The sequence below is a fragment of the Zootoca vivipara genome, chromosome 11 (assembly GCF_965207765.1).
Source record: "Zootoca vivipara chromosome 11, rZooViv2.hap1.1, whole genome shotgun sequence".
Taxonomy (NCBI): domain Eukaryota; kingdom Metazoa; phylum Chordata; class Lepidosauria; order Squamata; family Lacertidae; genus Zootoca; species Zootoca vivipara.
In genome coordinates, this window is record NC_142594.1 from 32,013,583 (window position 1) to 32,030,255 (window position 16,673).

The window sequence follows — 16,673 nt, forward strand, 5'->3', positions numbered from 1 at the left end:
ACAGGCTCTGTGCTGTCCGCCCGCTGCCTCCCCCCAGCCAGCTGTAGAGCGGGTGAAGCCCCGGGTCCCCCCCTTCCTTCCCTCCTCCCTAAGGGTGCTGTGCACCCCAGGGTTTCAGCTGCCCTACAACTGGGGGGGGAGGCAGCGGACGGAGAGCGGGCGGGATAGGGGGCGCAGCACCACTATGGGCAGTTCGCCCCAGGTGCCCGAGAGGCTTCCTCCGCTGCTGCCCCAAGGTGTTTATATTAACATCTGAATGTGGTTTTTCTCTAATGAAAATGGTGACATGTCATTCCCTAGATATGTGTGAGTCCCGAACTACAGGTTTACTGCAACTTAGCTGTAACATATTGTGGGAGTTTGACAACAACTACTGTTGAATAACACTGCTTTGTCGTGGGGTAAACGTCGTTAAAATGTGTTCAACGGTCAGATCATGGGAACTGTTTAGCTACAGGGTGAGTCTTTTAAAAGAGGCCCTGTGTGTGTACTCTGTATCCACGGAGCCTCTTTTAAAGGACTCACCCTGTATTTCTCGCTGTAGGCGTCTGCCATTTTTGCATCATCTTCCTTAATATCTTAATACAGTGGTGCCTCGCTAGACGAAATTAATTCGTTCCACGGGTCTTTTCTTATAACGAAAAATTCATCTAGTGAATCCCATAGGAATGCATTGAAATTTTTTTTTTGCAATTTTTTTTGCCCATAGGAACACATTAATTGAATTTCAATGCATTCCTATGGGAAACCGCGATTCGCTAGACGAATTTTTCATAAAACGAATTCATCTAGCGAGGCAACCTCCACTAGAAAAAACCTTTCGTTAAGCGGAAATTTCATTAAGCAGGGCATTCGTTAAGCGAGGCACCACTGTATAATATAGCCACCAAATGTCTGCAGTATAATTACCAGTTAAGCAAGGAGGACAGTAGTGTCAGGGTCAAACTGTCAAGCATTTACAGATCTGAATTCCATCCCATTTCACCTTTTTAAACAAGTCATAAACAGAGGCCTTGCTTCACCTTCTTGTACAATGTACAATGGCAAGGTTCTTAACTGTGCATGCATTTTGATTACCCATTTACTGCTGTTACGTTCTGTCTTGTAGAAATACAAGACACATTTTGCCCTCCACACCAGGCTCCTTTTCTCACCTCAGACTGTTAACTAAAATCTAATTTCAAGGCCATCTGAGCAAACTCATTGTCTTTAAGCCATGATCCCCGTTATCCTCTTGTGAAAGACAACATGGCTATAAAACTGCAAATGAGAAGAGAATTTAGAGGGATAAGAGCAGGAAAGGAGGAAAATCGTGTGACCCAAAGTGTCTTTTGTTAGAGAGGATAGGGGCACAAATGAGAAAGACCTGTACTTTGGTGTTGGAAAAGTGTCTCGGGCTGCAGTCTGATGCACACCTGTAAATACCCAATTGAACACAGTAAGATTTACTTCCAAGGCCACATGGATTGAATTGCCTTGTACTACACATTTCGGTAGTACAACATAGTTTACTATTGTGTGTGCATTGTGAGGTTTCCTTTTCAAATATGAGCGACAAGGGGGGTGGGGATCATAGGAACACATAGGAAGCTGCCTGATACTGAGTCAGACAGTATACTGGTCCATCTAGCTCAGTACTGTCTACACTGGCTTGGCAGCAGCACTCCAGGATTTCTCACAGGGCTGCTGTAAGAGTAGTGGGGTGCTCTCCGCAAGAAATGGTGCTGATCACTCAAAGCTATACATATTTCAGTCTTTATTTACATATGTACAAAGCAGCAGACATCATTCAGCCATCTCTACTGTCAGACTCAGATCCAGGAAGTAACTTTTGGCAGCTTTTTATCCAACATAAAAGCTTAGCCAGCCCTAATCTCCGCCTCTGTGTTTTACATTTCCACTCCTGCCTCTCCCTTGCTGATGGGGACCTGCGTAATCTCCCCCTCTGTTCCCAAGCTAGTGGAGTGGTGCTGAGGCTCCTGCTCAGCATCCTCGAGCCCTTTCACTCCCTGGCTGCTTCCTGCCACCCCCTCCCCTTCTTCTACTGCTATTTCCTGTCCTTCTCCCAGCTGTCCCTGCCAGCCTCCTCCTCCCTCTCTACCCTCAAGGTCTTGCTAGGCAGTGCCCTGACTGATGCCAGCAATTGGACCCGAGACCTTCTGCATGCAAACCAGATGCTCTACCACTGAGCTACAGCCCCCTACCCCTCTGTCCCTCTGTCCTTAAGAACAATGGTGTGGGGGGAGAGGTTAACCCATTCCTCACACAAATGTGAAGCTGCCACTGGCACAAATGAAAGCTTACGCCACAATAGACCTGAAGGAGCGTCTCCACCCCCATCGTTCTGCCCGGACACTGAGGTCCAGTACCGAGGGCCTTCTGGCAGTTCTCTCATGAGAAGCCAAGTTGCAGGGAACCAGGCAGAGGGCCTTCTCGGTGGAATGCCCTCCCATCAGATGTCAAAGAGAAAAACTGCTACCAGATTTTTAGAAGACATCTGAAGGCAGCCCTGTTTAGGGAGGCTTTTAATGTTTAATAGATTATTTTATTTCATTTTTCTGTTGGAACCCGCCCAGAGTGGCTGGGGAAACCCAGCCAGCTGGGCGGGGTATAAATAATGAATTATTATTAGTATTATAGATCTGCTTGTCTTTTAGGGGTCATATGTGGTGTTTTTCTCGTCCTTTTTTCCTTTTCTTTTTGAGAATGTATAGCAGCTTTTAAACCAATGTGCCACGAATTTCCATCTTTCATTTAGTGGATATATTTCTCACACAAAGGTCCGTCCGTCCCCTTTATTGATTCTCTTAGTTGAGGATGTGCCATTGCTGGCTTTGATATAGGGGTGAGGGGGAGATAACCAGGCAGATATCACTGTTTTGTCTTTCAACAATGAGATGCTGTAATTGTAGGACAGTTTTCTTTAGCTATATTAGAGTCCAACTATACAGCATGAAATGAAAGTGCCATTAAATTTTGTATCATTACTTTGCACCCTAAGCAGCCACAGCATAGATAAAGAGTCTGAATAATTTTCTCTCTTTTCTTCTTCTTAGGGTTTACTTGTGGCAACTATTTTCTGTTTCTTCAATGGAGAGGTAAGCATATGAAACAGTGGAACTTTATGTTATGGCAATTTACAAGACTGTTGTTCACTCTTAGTATAATAAGGAGACATGGACGACTTTCTCCCATCTCATGTCAGATTGGCTTGGAAAATCAGCCAAGTTGCTTCTCTGAAAAAAACCCCAGAAAAAACACAGTTTCTGTTCCATGGAAATCCAAGTTAAGAAATTGCTGCTGGGAAAACTACATTTCCCAAGGGTCATTGGGGTATTTCTTCCTGGAAGCACACTGGTCAAGAGAAGGGAGGGATCTCTCTCCTTCCTCCTTGGGGCTGGAACAACACTATTACTGCTGCCCAGCCAGGTATAGGCTCTTTAAAGGGGGAAAAGCCATTTTGGTGTGTCAATGCAAAATGGAGTGCTGTGGATAGAGGGAAAACTTTTCTCCCATAAACTTCGTTAACGTATCTTAGGATCCAAGTCCAATGGTTATTCTTCCTCCTCCCCCCACCCCACCCCACCCCCCCCCCCCCCGGTTTCCAACAGGGCTCGGGAGATGGTTGTGAGGGGAGAAACTTCATGCCTTGCACTGTCTTAAGATGATTTATCTTAGGATCCAATGTCATAGGCTCTTTTCGTTTTTTGAGTAAATCGTGACATTTTTGAAAGCTCTTTTAAAAAAGACTTGATTTGTGGCAGGCACTGTAAAGACACACTTTGAGAAACACAAGCCCAACCTCCCTCATCACATCTGGAAATAGTTGCATGACTGTTTGGATCCTGGTTATAAAATATAATATCATAAAATGGTGACACAGAAAGCGTATGTATATGTCATTAATGTGTCTCAGTATTGACTGACTGCAAACGTCCATTTGTATGATGAAACCCGTACATACGAATTCCTTGTGCTAAATAGTCTGAGAAGCATTGAAAGGCTGGCTACATAGCATTCATCTTGTCCATCCTTTCATTCACACATTTAATAACTAGCACTGGGCCTTCCAGAAGTCCCTGCTCTCTCACACTCTCATCTTGTTGCATCAATATTTTATATGGCTTTATGTTTACATTCCTCCTCTACTATAATGATTAAAAAAACATTGGGGGAAGAATGTCAAACATCCCTTCTTGAAAGGCCATGTGAGAAAAGGGGAGAAATAAACTTAATGATGCTGCAAGATTATTTTGACTACCTGCAGGAGTGGGGAACCTCACTCAGGCCTGGGGTGGGATGTGGCCCTCCAGATCTCTTTATCAGGCCCTTGGAACTCTTCCCTACTCTCTGCAGCTCATATCCCTCACTTGGCCCTATTTTGCCCCTCAAGCGTTTTTGCCTGACTGGAATGTGTCGAACTGTGACACTGCCTCTTTGCTCGTCTGGGTGGAACACGGGGGGGGGGGGGTGCGTGTAGAAACTAGTCTGTTGTACCAAAGTAAAATTTACACTTTTGCTCCACCTGCTTTTGCCTGTAGCTCCAGGAAGGTCCTTGGACTTAAAGAGGTCCCCCACCCCTGGCTCAGAGGAGATCAGTATCCAAGCAAAGCCACAGTGGCTGTTGCCCCAAGAAGGGCGTGCATAAACTGGGGGTCCCTTTTAACATCAAGTTGCCACTGTTGTCTTTGTGTGACAGCTCTCACAGAAGGACCCTACCTGGAAGTGAGGCATCACCAAAGGTTCCAAGGTTCCTCCAGCTGCCATGGACTCCCTCTCCCAAACGTGGCATCGTTTTCTGCATAACTAGGCTGCTCAAAACTGCCACATTGGGGTTTTGCTAACAGCCACTATTCCATTTGCTTGCACACTGTAGCGACAGGAAGAAGCCCTGCGGCCATTTTACAGCTGCTATGTGCATTGGACCCACCCAGACATACTGCCACAACATCCTCACAAACAGCTGCCTGACATAAAGAGATGCATTTTATCTTTTATTTATACAGGACGGTTTAATGAAATGAAAGCTAAGAGGAAAGGAGGAACTCCTAAAATTGCTTGTTGACGTTTTCTAGCTATAATGATGAAGCAGTCTATGACACATTCCTAGAGAAGGGGGAAATACTGTATGCCATCATTCTAAAGCTTTCCCAATGTATTAATTAGGACATACAAGTTGCGAGGTAGGAATTCCTGTTGGAGCTGTCAACTTTTTCATTATCTGTTCTTACGCAGAAACCCAAAGGCCTAGTTTTCAGATCAGAGCTGTGCATGAATACATTATCTCCCATAGACAGTTTTTAAAATATTAAATATCCATACAAAAATGTGTTTCCCAAGGCCAAAAACATTTGGGTTGGCAATCCGTGTGTTTCCTTTCACTGGTTAGAATCCACACAGGTGTTTACAATGCGAGCCTGTGCATGTCTGCTGAGAAGTAAGGCCCATTGAGTTCAGTGGGATTTATTCCCAGGAAAGTGTTTGAGGGATTGCAGGCCTCAATCTGAATACAGTGGTACCTCGCAAGACGAATGCCCTGCAAGACGAACGCGTCTTGCGATCTGATGGTGACTCGCAAGACAAATTCGTTTTGCGAAAAATTCGTCTTGCGAATCGCGGTTTCCCGTAGGAATGCATTGAAATTTAATTAATGCGTTCCTATGGGCAAAAAAAGAAATTTCAATGCATTCCTATGGGAAACCGCGATTCACAAGACGATTTTTTCGCAAAACGAATTGACTCGCAGAACGAATTAAATTCGTCTTGCAAGGCACCACTGTATTAAAAACTGTGTTTTATTGATTTTTTATTAGAGCCTAAAACTAAGGCTTTAATATTCAGCTGACTTCCAAGAATTGGGCTGAAATCCTTCATTCAGAAAGGCGGTGGAATTTTAAGGCAATTAACGTGTTTCTGATTAGGCTGTAAAAAACATCTACCAGATTTTTAGAAGACATCTGAAGGCAGCCCTGTTTAGGGCTTTTAATGTTTAACAGATTATTTTATTTCAATTTTCTGTTGTAAGCCGCCCAGATGGGCGGGGTATAAATTTTTATTATTATTATTATTATTATTATTATTATTAAATAAATAATAATAATTAACTCAGGTATTCCAGCTTTACTGATTTTTTGACATAGGTGTTAGTATATATAGATTTTTCTTCTTTTCTAAAATCTTAACTCGTATAAAAGAAGGGGAACCTGTGCTCTCCAGATGTGGTAGGATTACAGTTTATAACATAAACAGGATGGGGAGGGGAAGGCAGGGGCCAAACCAATGCATCAGCGGAGACAGTTTGGCAGTCAGGCCAGTGCTTTGGCACAGCACTGCTACCTAGCCCCTCACACTCCTGCTAAGTTGCGGCAACGCTGCTGATGGGAGGTCAGGTAAGTGCTGCCATCGCTTCAACCACTACAGGAATTAGCCCAGGCATGGCCAAACCTCCCCCCCCCCCGATGTTTTGGGACTATAACTCCCACCATCCCTACCGGTAGCTAACTGGACCAGTGTTCAGGGATGATGGGAATTGTAGTCCCAAAACATCTGGAGGGCCAAGTTTGGCCATGCCTGAGCTAGAGGGATAAATGGGCCTGTCTAGCTATGAAGTAGCTCCTTATGTTCCTTAACTTTGGCGGGGCAAAACTGATCCTGGTTGTTGAAAGAAAATAAATTGGCCCCTCTGGTTGTCTCCTCTTGAATGAGGGATTTCCAGAAGCTCTGAATTGGGAAAGCAGAATAATCTGAATCTGAATCATTTTATCCAGCACCTGCACAAGTTCTCTTCTAATTATATAGTTCTCTTTTTAAAAACAAAAACACGTATGTTATTATAAAAAACCCAATATCTCTCTATGAAACCCAATATATTCTCTGACCCAAAAAGAAACTTGACCCCATGAAGTCTGCCCATAATTTCTCACCTCTAAGGGAAGGGGGGGGGAACAATGTGCAGTCTTTTTTCCTGCTGACTTAGAAATCAAATGGTTTTATCTCTTCCACCCCAAATTTGGATCCGATCAGTTTTAAGCACAAAATTGATGTGTGTGTTCTTACTGAGCAAATTGCTTACTTGAAGTGTGTCTCTTCTACTGATTATTTCATCACTTAAGGCCATCTTTAAATGTACATTATGTTTTCCCAATATGCAGACATATTGGCAGGCATCTGTCTGTCTCAGGAGACAATGAAGTCAAAGGTTGCAGCACCTGCTGCGGCTGTAGAGACTGATACGGAAGAGACATGTTTTGTTGCAGCTGGGGCAGATAAAGGCGTCAAATGTGCCACATAACAGTGGTGCAGGCATAACAGTGGCTTCAACCTACTGATATTTTTCTGAGTCTAGATACTGAACTTAACATTACACTAGTGTTTCATAATCATCTGTAGTTTCTTTTATTGGAAGTGCTGAGAGTTGAGATGTTGCATGTCTTATGACCTGAGGTCAAGGCCAGGATCCAGGAACCACAGAGTTCACATCCCAGTTTTACTAAGAACTCACTGTGTGGCATTTGGAAGCCCTGTCTATATAGGCTCCAGTGGTACAGGCACTGCTAATTTTGCTGGAATCTGTGCTTCATGCTACTTCTTCCTAAGCAAATAGAATTATCCCGTCTTTTTCCCAGGGAGCTTTCAGCTGTCAAATTGGCCTAAAGCAAACTGAGTTTGAGGGCAAAAAGTGTAAAACAGAAAGAGGGATGTCAGCTTCCCCACCTTCCCCATTTTTTAGTTACACAAGAAGTTGTTTTACATAGAGTCACCCCACTGACCCATCTAGCTCAGTATTGTCTACACCAGGCATCCCCAAACTTCGGCCCTCCAGATGTTTTGGACTACAATTCCCATCTTCCCTGACCACTGGTCCTGTTAGCTAGGGATCATGGGAGTTGTAGGCCAAAACATCTGGAGGGCCGCAGTTTGGGGATTCCTGGTCTACACTGATTGGCAGAAGCTCCCCCTGTCTTCAGATGGGGTTACTGTCAGCCCTGCCAGGAGATGCTCAGGATTAGACCTGGGACCTTCTGTATGCAGAGTATAGGCTGTACCACAGAGCTATGGTCCTTAATAAAATAATAATAATAATAATAATAATTTATTATTTATACCCCGCCCATCTGGCTGGGTTCCCCCAGCCACTCTGGGCGGCTTCCAACAAAATATTAAAATACAGAAATCCATCAAACGTTAAAAGCTTCCCTAAACAGGGCTGCCTTAAGATGCCTTCTAAAGGTCTGGTAATTGTTATTCTCTTTGACCTCTGGTGGGAGGGCATTCCACAGGGTGGGTGCCACTACCGAGAAGGCCCTCTGCCTGGTTCCCTGTAACTTGGCTTCTCGTAGCGAGGGAACCGCCAGAAGGCCCTCGGCGCTGGACCTCAGTGTCCGGGCAGAACGATGGGGGTGGAGACGCTCCTTCAGGTATACTGGACCGAGGCCGTTTAGGGCTTTAAAGGTCAGCACCAACATTTTGAATTGTGCTCGGAAATGTACTGGGAGCCAATGTAGGTCTTTCAGGACCGGTGTTATGTGGTCTCGGCGGCCGCTCCCAGTCACCAGTCTAGCTGCCGCATTCTGGATTAGTTGTAGTTTCCAGGTCACCTTCAAAGGTAGCCCCATGTAGAGCGCATTACAGTAGTCCAATCGAGAGATAACTAGAGCATTCACCACTCTGGCAATACAGTCCGCGGGCAGGTAGGGTCTCAGCCTGCGTACCAAATGGAGCTGATAAACAGCTGCCCTGGACACAGAATTGACCTGCACCTCCATGGACAGCTGTGAGTCCAAAATGACCCCCAGGTTGCGCACCTGGTCCTTCAGGGGCACAGTTACCCCATTCAGAACCAGGGAGTCCTCCACACCTGCCCGCCTCCTGTCCCCCACAAACAGTACTTCTGTCTTGTCAGGATTCAACCTCAATCTGTTAGCCGCCATCCATCCTCCAACCACCTCCAGACACTCACACAGGACATTCACTGCCTTCACTGGTTCTGATTTAAAAGAGAGATAGAGTTGGGTGTCATCCGCATACTGGTGAACACCCAGCCCAAACCCCCTGATGATCTCTCCCACCACTTTCTGAACACTCATCCCCCCCACCACTTTCTGAACATGGCCTAGGAGGAAGGAGCGGAACCACTGTATGACAGTCCCCCCAGCTCCCAAGCCCTCTAGACGGTCCAGAAGGATGTTATGGTTGATGGTGTCAAAAGCCGCTGAGAGATCCAGCAGAACTAGGAAACAGCTCTCACCTTTGTCCCTAGCCCGCCGGAGATCATCAACCAGTGCGACCAAGGCAGTTTCAGTCCCATGATGAGGCCTGAATCCCAACTGGAAGGAATCCAAATGGTCCGCTCCTTCCCCAATAAGAATACAAGAGCCCTGATGAATCAGGCATAAAGTTCATCTTATCCTGTATCCAATTAGATACCACTAGAAAACTCCAAAACAGGGCATTAAAGGCAATTGCCTGATGTTACCCCCGCCCCCACCCCGGCAACTGGTTTTCAGTGACATGGAGGCCCTATTTTGCTAACACAGCTATTAGTCATTTGATAGACCTGCATGAATTCTCTTTAGTCTCTTTTAAAAGTTGGGCTGCTACCTAAGCTAGTGGCAATCCCCACATCTTGTAGCAGCAGAAAACTCCGTAAGTTAATTCCTGCCAGCTATTCTTGTCCCCGTGAGCTGGCATCTTAGTGTCAGTAGTGCTTGCTTGTTGCTAGCTTGGACCGGCTGTTTAGTTTAGTCACTTTCCCCCCAAAGCAATTCACAAAGTGGGGCAGAGCTGCTGCCCTCGCTTTCCAGCACGTGTGTAATAGTTGCCTGCTGAGAGGGAAAGAGGTGAGGCAGCAGGGAGGTTGGCATGGTGCAAACACTGGAAGGAGTGCTGGATTAGTTTTGCCCATGCATTTGCACCACGCTGCCCTCACACCTGAACTCCTGATCATCTGCCACCTCTTTGTGCTTCCTGCCCTTTGCTTCCTCAGCTAGGCTGCTGCCCCTCCATATGATTCCACCACTAGATCTGTAGGTACCTGGGGACACATCACATAGGAAAGGTCTTAGGCCAACCCTGGTTGAGTGATAATATAGTTTTTGTGTTCATTTTGCGGGAAAACACAGTTGATTTTTCAGCACACTTTCAGACAACCTGGAAGAATTCTGGTCTCCTCTACCAAAATTGCCATGCTGTGCCTTAGATTCAGTGCATCCAGTTAGCTAAAGCTTGGGAGCCGCAGCTCTCCATTCCTTCCAGTGAAATTGTCCAGCTAGCCCTTGCCAGGTGCATAGAGATCAAAGTGTTATTTTTTGGTATGGCTCAGGAAAGGAATTAATAATAGTGCAATAGCAGCTCAGTTTCTCAATGATTTATTGCTTATTACTGGACTGGTTTGCACAAAGGCAGAATCAGGTGAAACTGATCCAAAATAAATGGTTTCAAAAACAATGTTCCATATCTGCGTTTGGAACAAGTGATTCAGCCTTATTTATTCACAGATGTTCAGTACCAGAAAAGCTTTGTCTAGAACACTGAAAGAATAGCTTATTTTCATGTCTTATAACGTAAGCCTAGCCATGTCAGATGTAAGTCCGATTTATATTCAATAGGACTTACTCCCAGGTAAGTGACATTAGGATTGGTGCTTTAATCAATAGGAAACATAATGTCCTTTGTGTTCAGCCCTTGTCATGGAAGGTCTGAGGACATACCAGTTAGGAAGCTAGGCGAGCACTGTATTGCCTCTCTTAAACAAGAACAGAACAGTAACTGGAAACTCATGATTCTACCCAACTAAGTCCAGGGCCACCTAGTGTCTAAACTATATGATGGCGCTATCCACACAGCCCTCTAAGAGCATCAGTCTCACTGTTACTGAAAGGGGAATGTCTATTGGCTGGCCTTCTCCTTTTTGTGAGATCACTTCGAAAGGACCAGGCAAAAGTGAATGAACGCAAAATGACATTTATAATACATAAATGGTGCCTGTACACCTGCTGGTACCATGTTGATGATGTTTATGCAGCCTGCCTGCTTTGCATAGATAATGTGTGTTTACAGAGACTGTGAGGAGGAGATTAAAAAAAAAATTTACTAGAACCTCAAGCTCCACCAACTGGAGCGTGGTACAAAATAGTGGCTTGGGTTCTAACAAGTTAACGTATCTAGAAATAAGAAACAAGATGGCTATGCCAACATGGCTCCAACAAAATTTTCATTTTTACAACATCCTAATCCTTTCAGATATAAATTTGAATGTCTTCCTGGTTGTCCGCCCAAGCTTTTCAGCACCCTACTTTGGAGCAGGCTGGAGGCTTTTTGCTATTACTGTTGTGAGCCAGAAATCTTTGCAGGTCTGTTGCAAATATTAATCTCCTAGCTGACTCTGGCTTATATGCACAGGGTTTTTAAAACTCTTGTTTATTAATATTAAGTCTGATCTTTTAGCACAAAGCTTTCCCAATTAGACCACAGTCCCTTTGGGAGATTCAATTAGGCCAGCATATTTATAAATAACTAGTGCAGTGTGTCATAGCTGAGAGACTGACCCATGAGAATAGAAGCCCCCTAGGTGGGGGTAGGCAATTCTCCATTCCTTCGCTTCACCTCTTTCCCTACAATCAGGGGATGATGACTCTCTTTCCATGTACAGTGGTACCTCTAGTTACAAACTTAATTCGTTCCGAAGGTCCGTTCTTAACCTGAAACTGTTCTTAACTAGAGGCGTGCTTTTGCTAATGGGGCCTCTTGCTGCCGCTGTGCCGCCGGCACACAATTTCCGTTCTCATCCTGGGGCAAAGGTCTCAACTCGAGGTAACTCTTCCAAGTTAGTGGAGTTTGTAACCTGAAGCGTTTGTAACCTGAGGTGTTTGTAACTCGGTACTACTGTATACTGTAAGAAATCCAAAGATAACGTTCATGAAACATTTTGAATACTCAAAAGTATTATAAACAGTAGTCAAGTTAATCAGTTTCAGGGGGTCTCCTCTGAGTAGGACTAATGTCGGATAGAACCTCACAGCTAGAACACTGTACATATATCCCTGGGTGTAAGTCCCTTCTATGGGCATTTACTTTTTAATAGACATGAGTAGGATTGCGTCATATTATCCCTCTGCCAGTTCATTCAGAACAGATGTGTACTATAAATCATGCCTTCCTGGCATTCATTTCCACCATGAAAAATCTGGTCAGCGAATTACACTGCATTTACACTCGCCCCCCCCCCCACTTTTCCAAGGAACTCAAGGTGGTCTCTTCAGTCCTCATTTTACCCTCGCACCATCATCATGTGAGGGAGGCTAGGCTGAGAGACTGACACAAGGGCGTCCAGTGAGCTTTGCAGCCAAGGAGGCATGTATCTTGGGTTTCCCAAGTCCCGAATACACCCCACTGGCTTTCCAGTATTCATGGTCTTGTTTGGGGGGGAAATAAGCTAATGTCTTCCATAGTCAATAATTGTGCATTAATGATACAGAATGAATAGAGAGATGATTTGTGAATCTTAAACAAAAAGCGTGATGTTTGGGGGAGCAGCCATTATTCAGCAATGCGCTTTGAAATCTACATGTGAACCACTTTGAACAGATGGAAATTAGGATCTCTTTCATATTGCTCAGTCTCTGCCCTTTCAACATTCTTCAAATACTTCATTTTGTATTTGAATAGCAAATGGTTAGACTCAGAATATATTATCAAATATTACAGGGAAAGAAATCTATTAACAATGCTAACAAAGTGGCACTGGTAATGCTTGTTGTATCCACAGTCTTTAAGGATCAAGAAATGAAGAATAAACAGCTGAACAGATGTCTTTCAGCTTTGCTGCATTACTAATTTTAGATTCAATGCTTTTAAATTTCTACTCAGTTTAATTTTCAAAACATAACTTACTTTTTTCTTTTTTACTTCCTGACTAGACCAAAACAATCCTCATGCACATGTCTCCTTTTGCATTGTGGCCTTTGTTGATAACCAGCAACATTGTTGGCTACCTGTTGTTCTTTTCTGGACTTTAGCAGCTTAATCTAGGAAAACCATTTGCTCAGCATCCACATTATTTACAATGCGATTCCTATGCATCTTTGCTCAGAAGTAAGCCCCACTGTGTTTGGTGGGGCTTACATCCAGGCAGATCTCCATGGGATTACAACCTTCAAACCTTTTGCTGGGTCTCATTTTAGTACAGTGGTACCTCGGGTTACAGACTCCGCTAACCTGGAAGTAGTACCTCAGATTAAGAACTTTACCTAAGGATGAGAACAGAAATCGTGCGCTGGCAGCACGGCAGCAGCAGGAGACCCCATTAGCTAAAGTGGTACCTCAGGTTAAGAACAGTTTCAGGTTAAGAATGGACCTCCAGAATGAATTAAGTTCTTAACCTGAGGTACCACTGTACAGAAGATTAAAATAAATGGTTTTCTTTTTAAGAAAAAAAGAAAGATTCTAGCTTCATGGTTACATCATAAAAATTAATATTAAACTCTTTTTTTTGAGGGGGCCTTGGGCAAAAGGAACTTCAGAAAAGGTTCATACTGTCAAAACTTTTTGACTAAGGAGTCAAACCTCTTATGAGACAGCATTCTTGTCAATGCCATTTTATGTTCTCCACAATTGACTGGACGCACAGCCAGTACATTGTAAGGAAAACAAAATGGTGATGTTGATAAAAACATAGCACTCAAGTCTACCTGTGGCAGCCTCAGTGCACATCCAGAGAACTCAAGAGTGCAGGGCCAAAGGCTGATGCCAGACCTGATCTTCAGCACCAAGATCCCCATTTATGAAAAGCTAAGCACACTAATTTAATCCTTTTTAGAAAGCATGCACTGTGAGTATATGGAATACTATAGAATATATACAATGGGCTGGACTCAGAAAGGCCCATGCATGAATGGGAGGCATTTCTCCACACCCAATGTGGGTTGTCAACTGCCCCTTCTGCTGCTCCCAGTACCCCTTCCCACAGCATTCTGGAGGGTCCCCTGACTAACAGGAGCATCTTTTGCAGCGTTAAGGACTGGGCACTGGCACGCCAGTTCTTTGGATCTCACCTAATGTATTAAAGCCTTCTAAGATTTCACCATCACCTTTTGCAGTTATACCCCCAATGAAAGTAGCCACCATACCAGCTGGGTTTTTTTTTAGAGGGAAGGCAAGATTTATCAGCCACTGTGTTAGAATCAACTCAGATTAGCCCCTTATCTTCTATTACACTAGCCTAAACTCTAATATCTTATACCTGCAGGTCCAAGGAGCTTTGAAGAGGCAATGGATGCAGTATAAGACCCAGTGGGGTCAAAGACGGCGAGAACATTGTTCTACGCGATCTACCTCCTACACAGCCACCTCCATCACGGAGGTTCCAATTTATCTATACCACCACGACTCCAACAGCGAACAGTTTAATGGAAAGTATATAGAAGACTCTGAACTTGTTGCATTAAAATCTGGAGAGACGTCTGCTTAGCTTACAAATGAAGGACTTCGTATTTATACAAGGAGTAGAAGACTTCAAGGCGACTGCAAAAGTGTGCTCAGTCAGGTGCATATACAAGCAACAGATGGCAACAGCTCGAGTCTGAAAGAAACAGATGTGGCAGATGGCTCCAGTATTCTTAAAGGCCATTAGGTCCAAGGCTAGAGCTAGCCAGTAAGAAGCATGGAATTTCCCTAGTTTCAGAACTTGACCATATGAAATGAAGGATGCACTAATAAAAACAACAACCATCCATTAGATGTCCCATGGCAACCTGGGAGATGCCATTGTTTCTATACATGGATCTTTGTTCTCCAAGCTGAGCTAAAAGCAAATAGGAGATGGTTAACAGCTATTAGATACTTTCTTTTTACACTCAACCTTGGAACCATAAACATGAACTATTTCTCAGCATCCTGGAAAGATTTTGTTCTTTGAATTTAAGTCAAAAAATCTTAAAGATTTTTTTGCATTTAGAGCAAAACAGTAGGAACCATTCCATTATATTTAAATCCTTACTGTCTCAAGAGGATTTCATGCAGTATTATTCTGACATCAAGCACAGTCATAAATGAAGGTAAATTATTTATTGTGCCACAAGCATTCAAAAAGACTAGATTGTCAAAGAAACAGACGGTTCTGTCAGAGTGTAATGAGCGGACCCAAAAGACTTTGTTCAGCATTCCATATACTGGTTGTTTGATATTAATCATTTATTGGGAAATTGTCAGCCATATTTTTCAGTCCAGCAGATATAGGGAACAATTTTTCTCTACAAATAAACTGTGAAATGTACTTGGAAATTAGTTTTTGTTTTTGTTTTTTGTTTTTTTAAAATTGATACTTCTGAGCTTCTAAATACTTGCAATTTTACAGTTGCTTCTAAATATTCATCATTTAGTTTGCTAATGAAGTCATAACTCTCAAGGATAAGGAATACATAGAGGGGGTTGTCCACTAGGTACTTAAACTTTTGGACCCCATTCATACCTCATTGCACATGCCAGTTCTAACACACACACACACACACACACACACACACACACACACACACACACACACACACACACAAATGAAATAACCATATTGGAGGGGGAAGAATTTAGTGGGTTGTCCACTTTCTGCATTTCTTTTCCTGTGGACTAAAACATGCAAAAGTCAGAGGTTTGTCAGAGGTTTCTACACACACAGCTCATCTCTCCCTCCAGCATCAGACAAGCAAGAGGAATTATTACAGTTAAAGGACCTATTCAAGCCAGTCAAAAGCATTTCAGTCCCAGTAAATTTAGTCATATACCAAATACATTCATGTTCAAAGCACTTCCCATAAGAAACCAAAATCTGAATTATTGAGATACTGTAATGGGATCGATAAAATAAATAATATCATTATTATATTAACACTTTAAAAATCAACTGTTAAATGTTGGTATATGCTAAATCAACAGTTAAGTGATTATCCAGGTCAGAATATCCACCTTCACATCCAAAAGTAGTCCCAAAGCTGATGACATTAGTATCTAGTAACAGCTTCCCCACCCCAACACATTATTAAATTACTCAAGCCCAATAGCAAGAAAGCTCCCCTCAGAGTTCTTCAGGAAGCAGTTCCATTATGCAGACTTTGGAGGGTTGGGCAAGGTAGGTGGGAACATGTGTTCCCCATGATGGCCAACACCAGAGTCTCTTTCCCCTCGCAATTTGAAGCAACTCTCTTATGAGAGCAAGAAACGGGTCCGGCCTGGAGAATACTACACTCATTGTCCTAAAGCAGGCATCCCCAAACTTCGGCCCTCCAGATGTTTTGGACTACAATTCCCATCATCCCTGACCACTGGTCCTGTTAGCTAGGGATCGTGGGAGTTGTAGGCCAAAACATCTGGAAGGCCGCAGTTTGGGGATGCCTGTCCTAAAGAGAACACGAGGTACGGTAGCTGTATTGCTCCCAAGTGTTTGATGAGAGACTATTACTGATTATTTTTCAGTATTCAGCAAATGTCCCAAATCTCTCAGGCAACTTTAAAGGTTAATTCTATTCACAAGGAAGTGTTTTGGGGATTCTAAAAACTGTTTTGTGGCTCTAAGTCAGCCTCTCCTCCTGCATTGCAGGAGGTTGGACTAGAGGACCCTTAGTAGCCCTTCCAACTCTACAATTCTATGATGACTCTTCAACCTGATGCCCTCCAGATGTTTTGGA

General features: G+C 43.7%; 1 protein-coding gene across 2 annotated transcripts in view; it reads left to right on the forward strand.

Annotated features, from left to right (window-relative positions):
- CALCR (calcitonin receptor) overlaps positions 1-15,279 on the forward strand; it is a 148,996-nt gene extending 133,717 nt beyond the window's left edge. For both annotated transcript variants that reach the window (XM_035129172.3, XM_088654192.1), the window contains 2 exons: positions 3,057-3,098; positions 14,246-15,279. In XM_035129172.3, coding sequence (XP_034985063.1) covers positions 3,057-3,098; positions 14,246-14,467 — 264 coding nt within the window. In that variant the 3' untranslated portion in view covers positions 14,468-15,279. The remainder of the gene's footprint in view (positions 1-3,056; positions 3,099-14,245) is intronic.
- Positions 15,280-16,673: the final 1,394 nt, after the last annotated feature.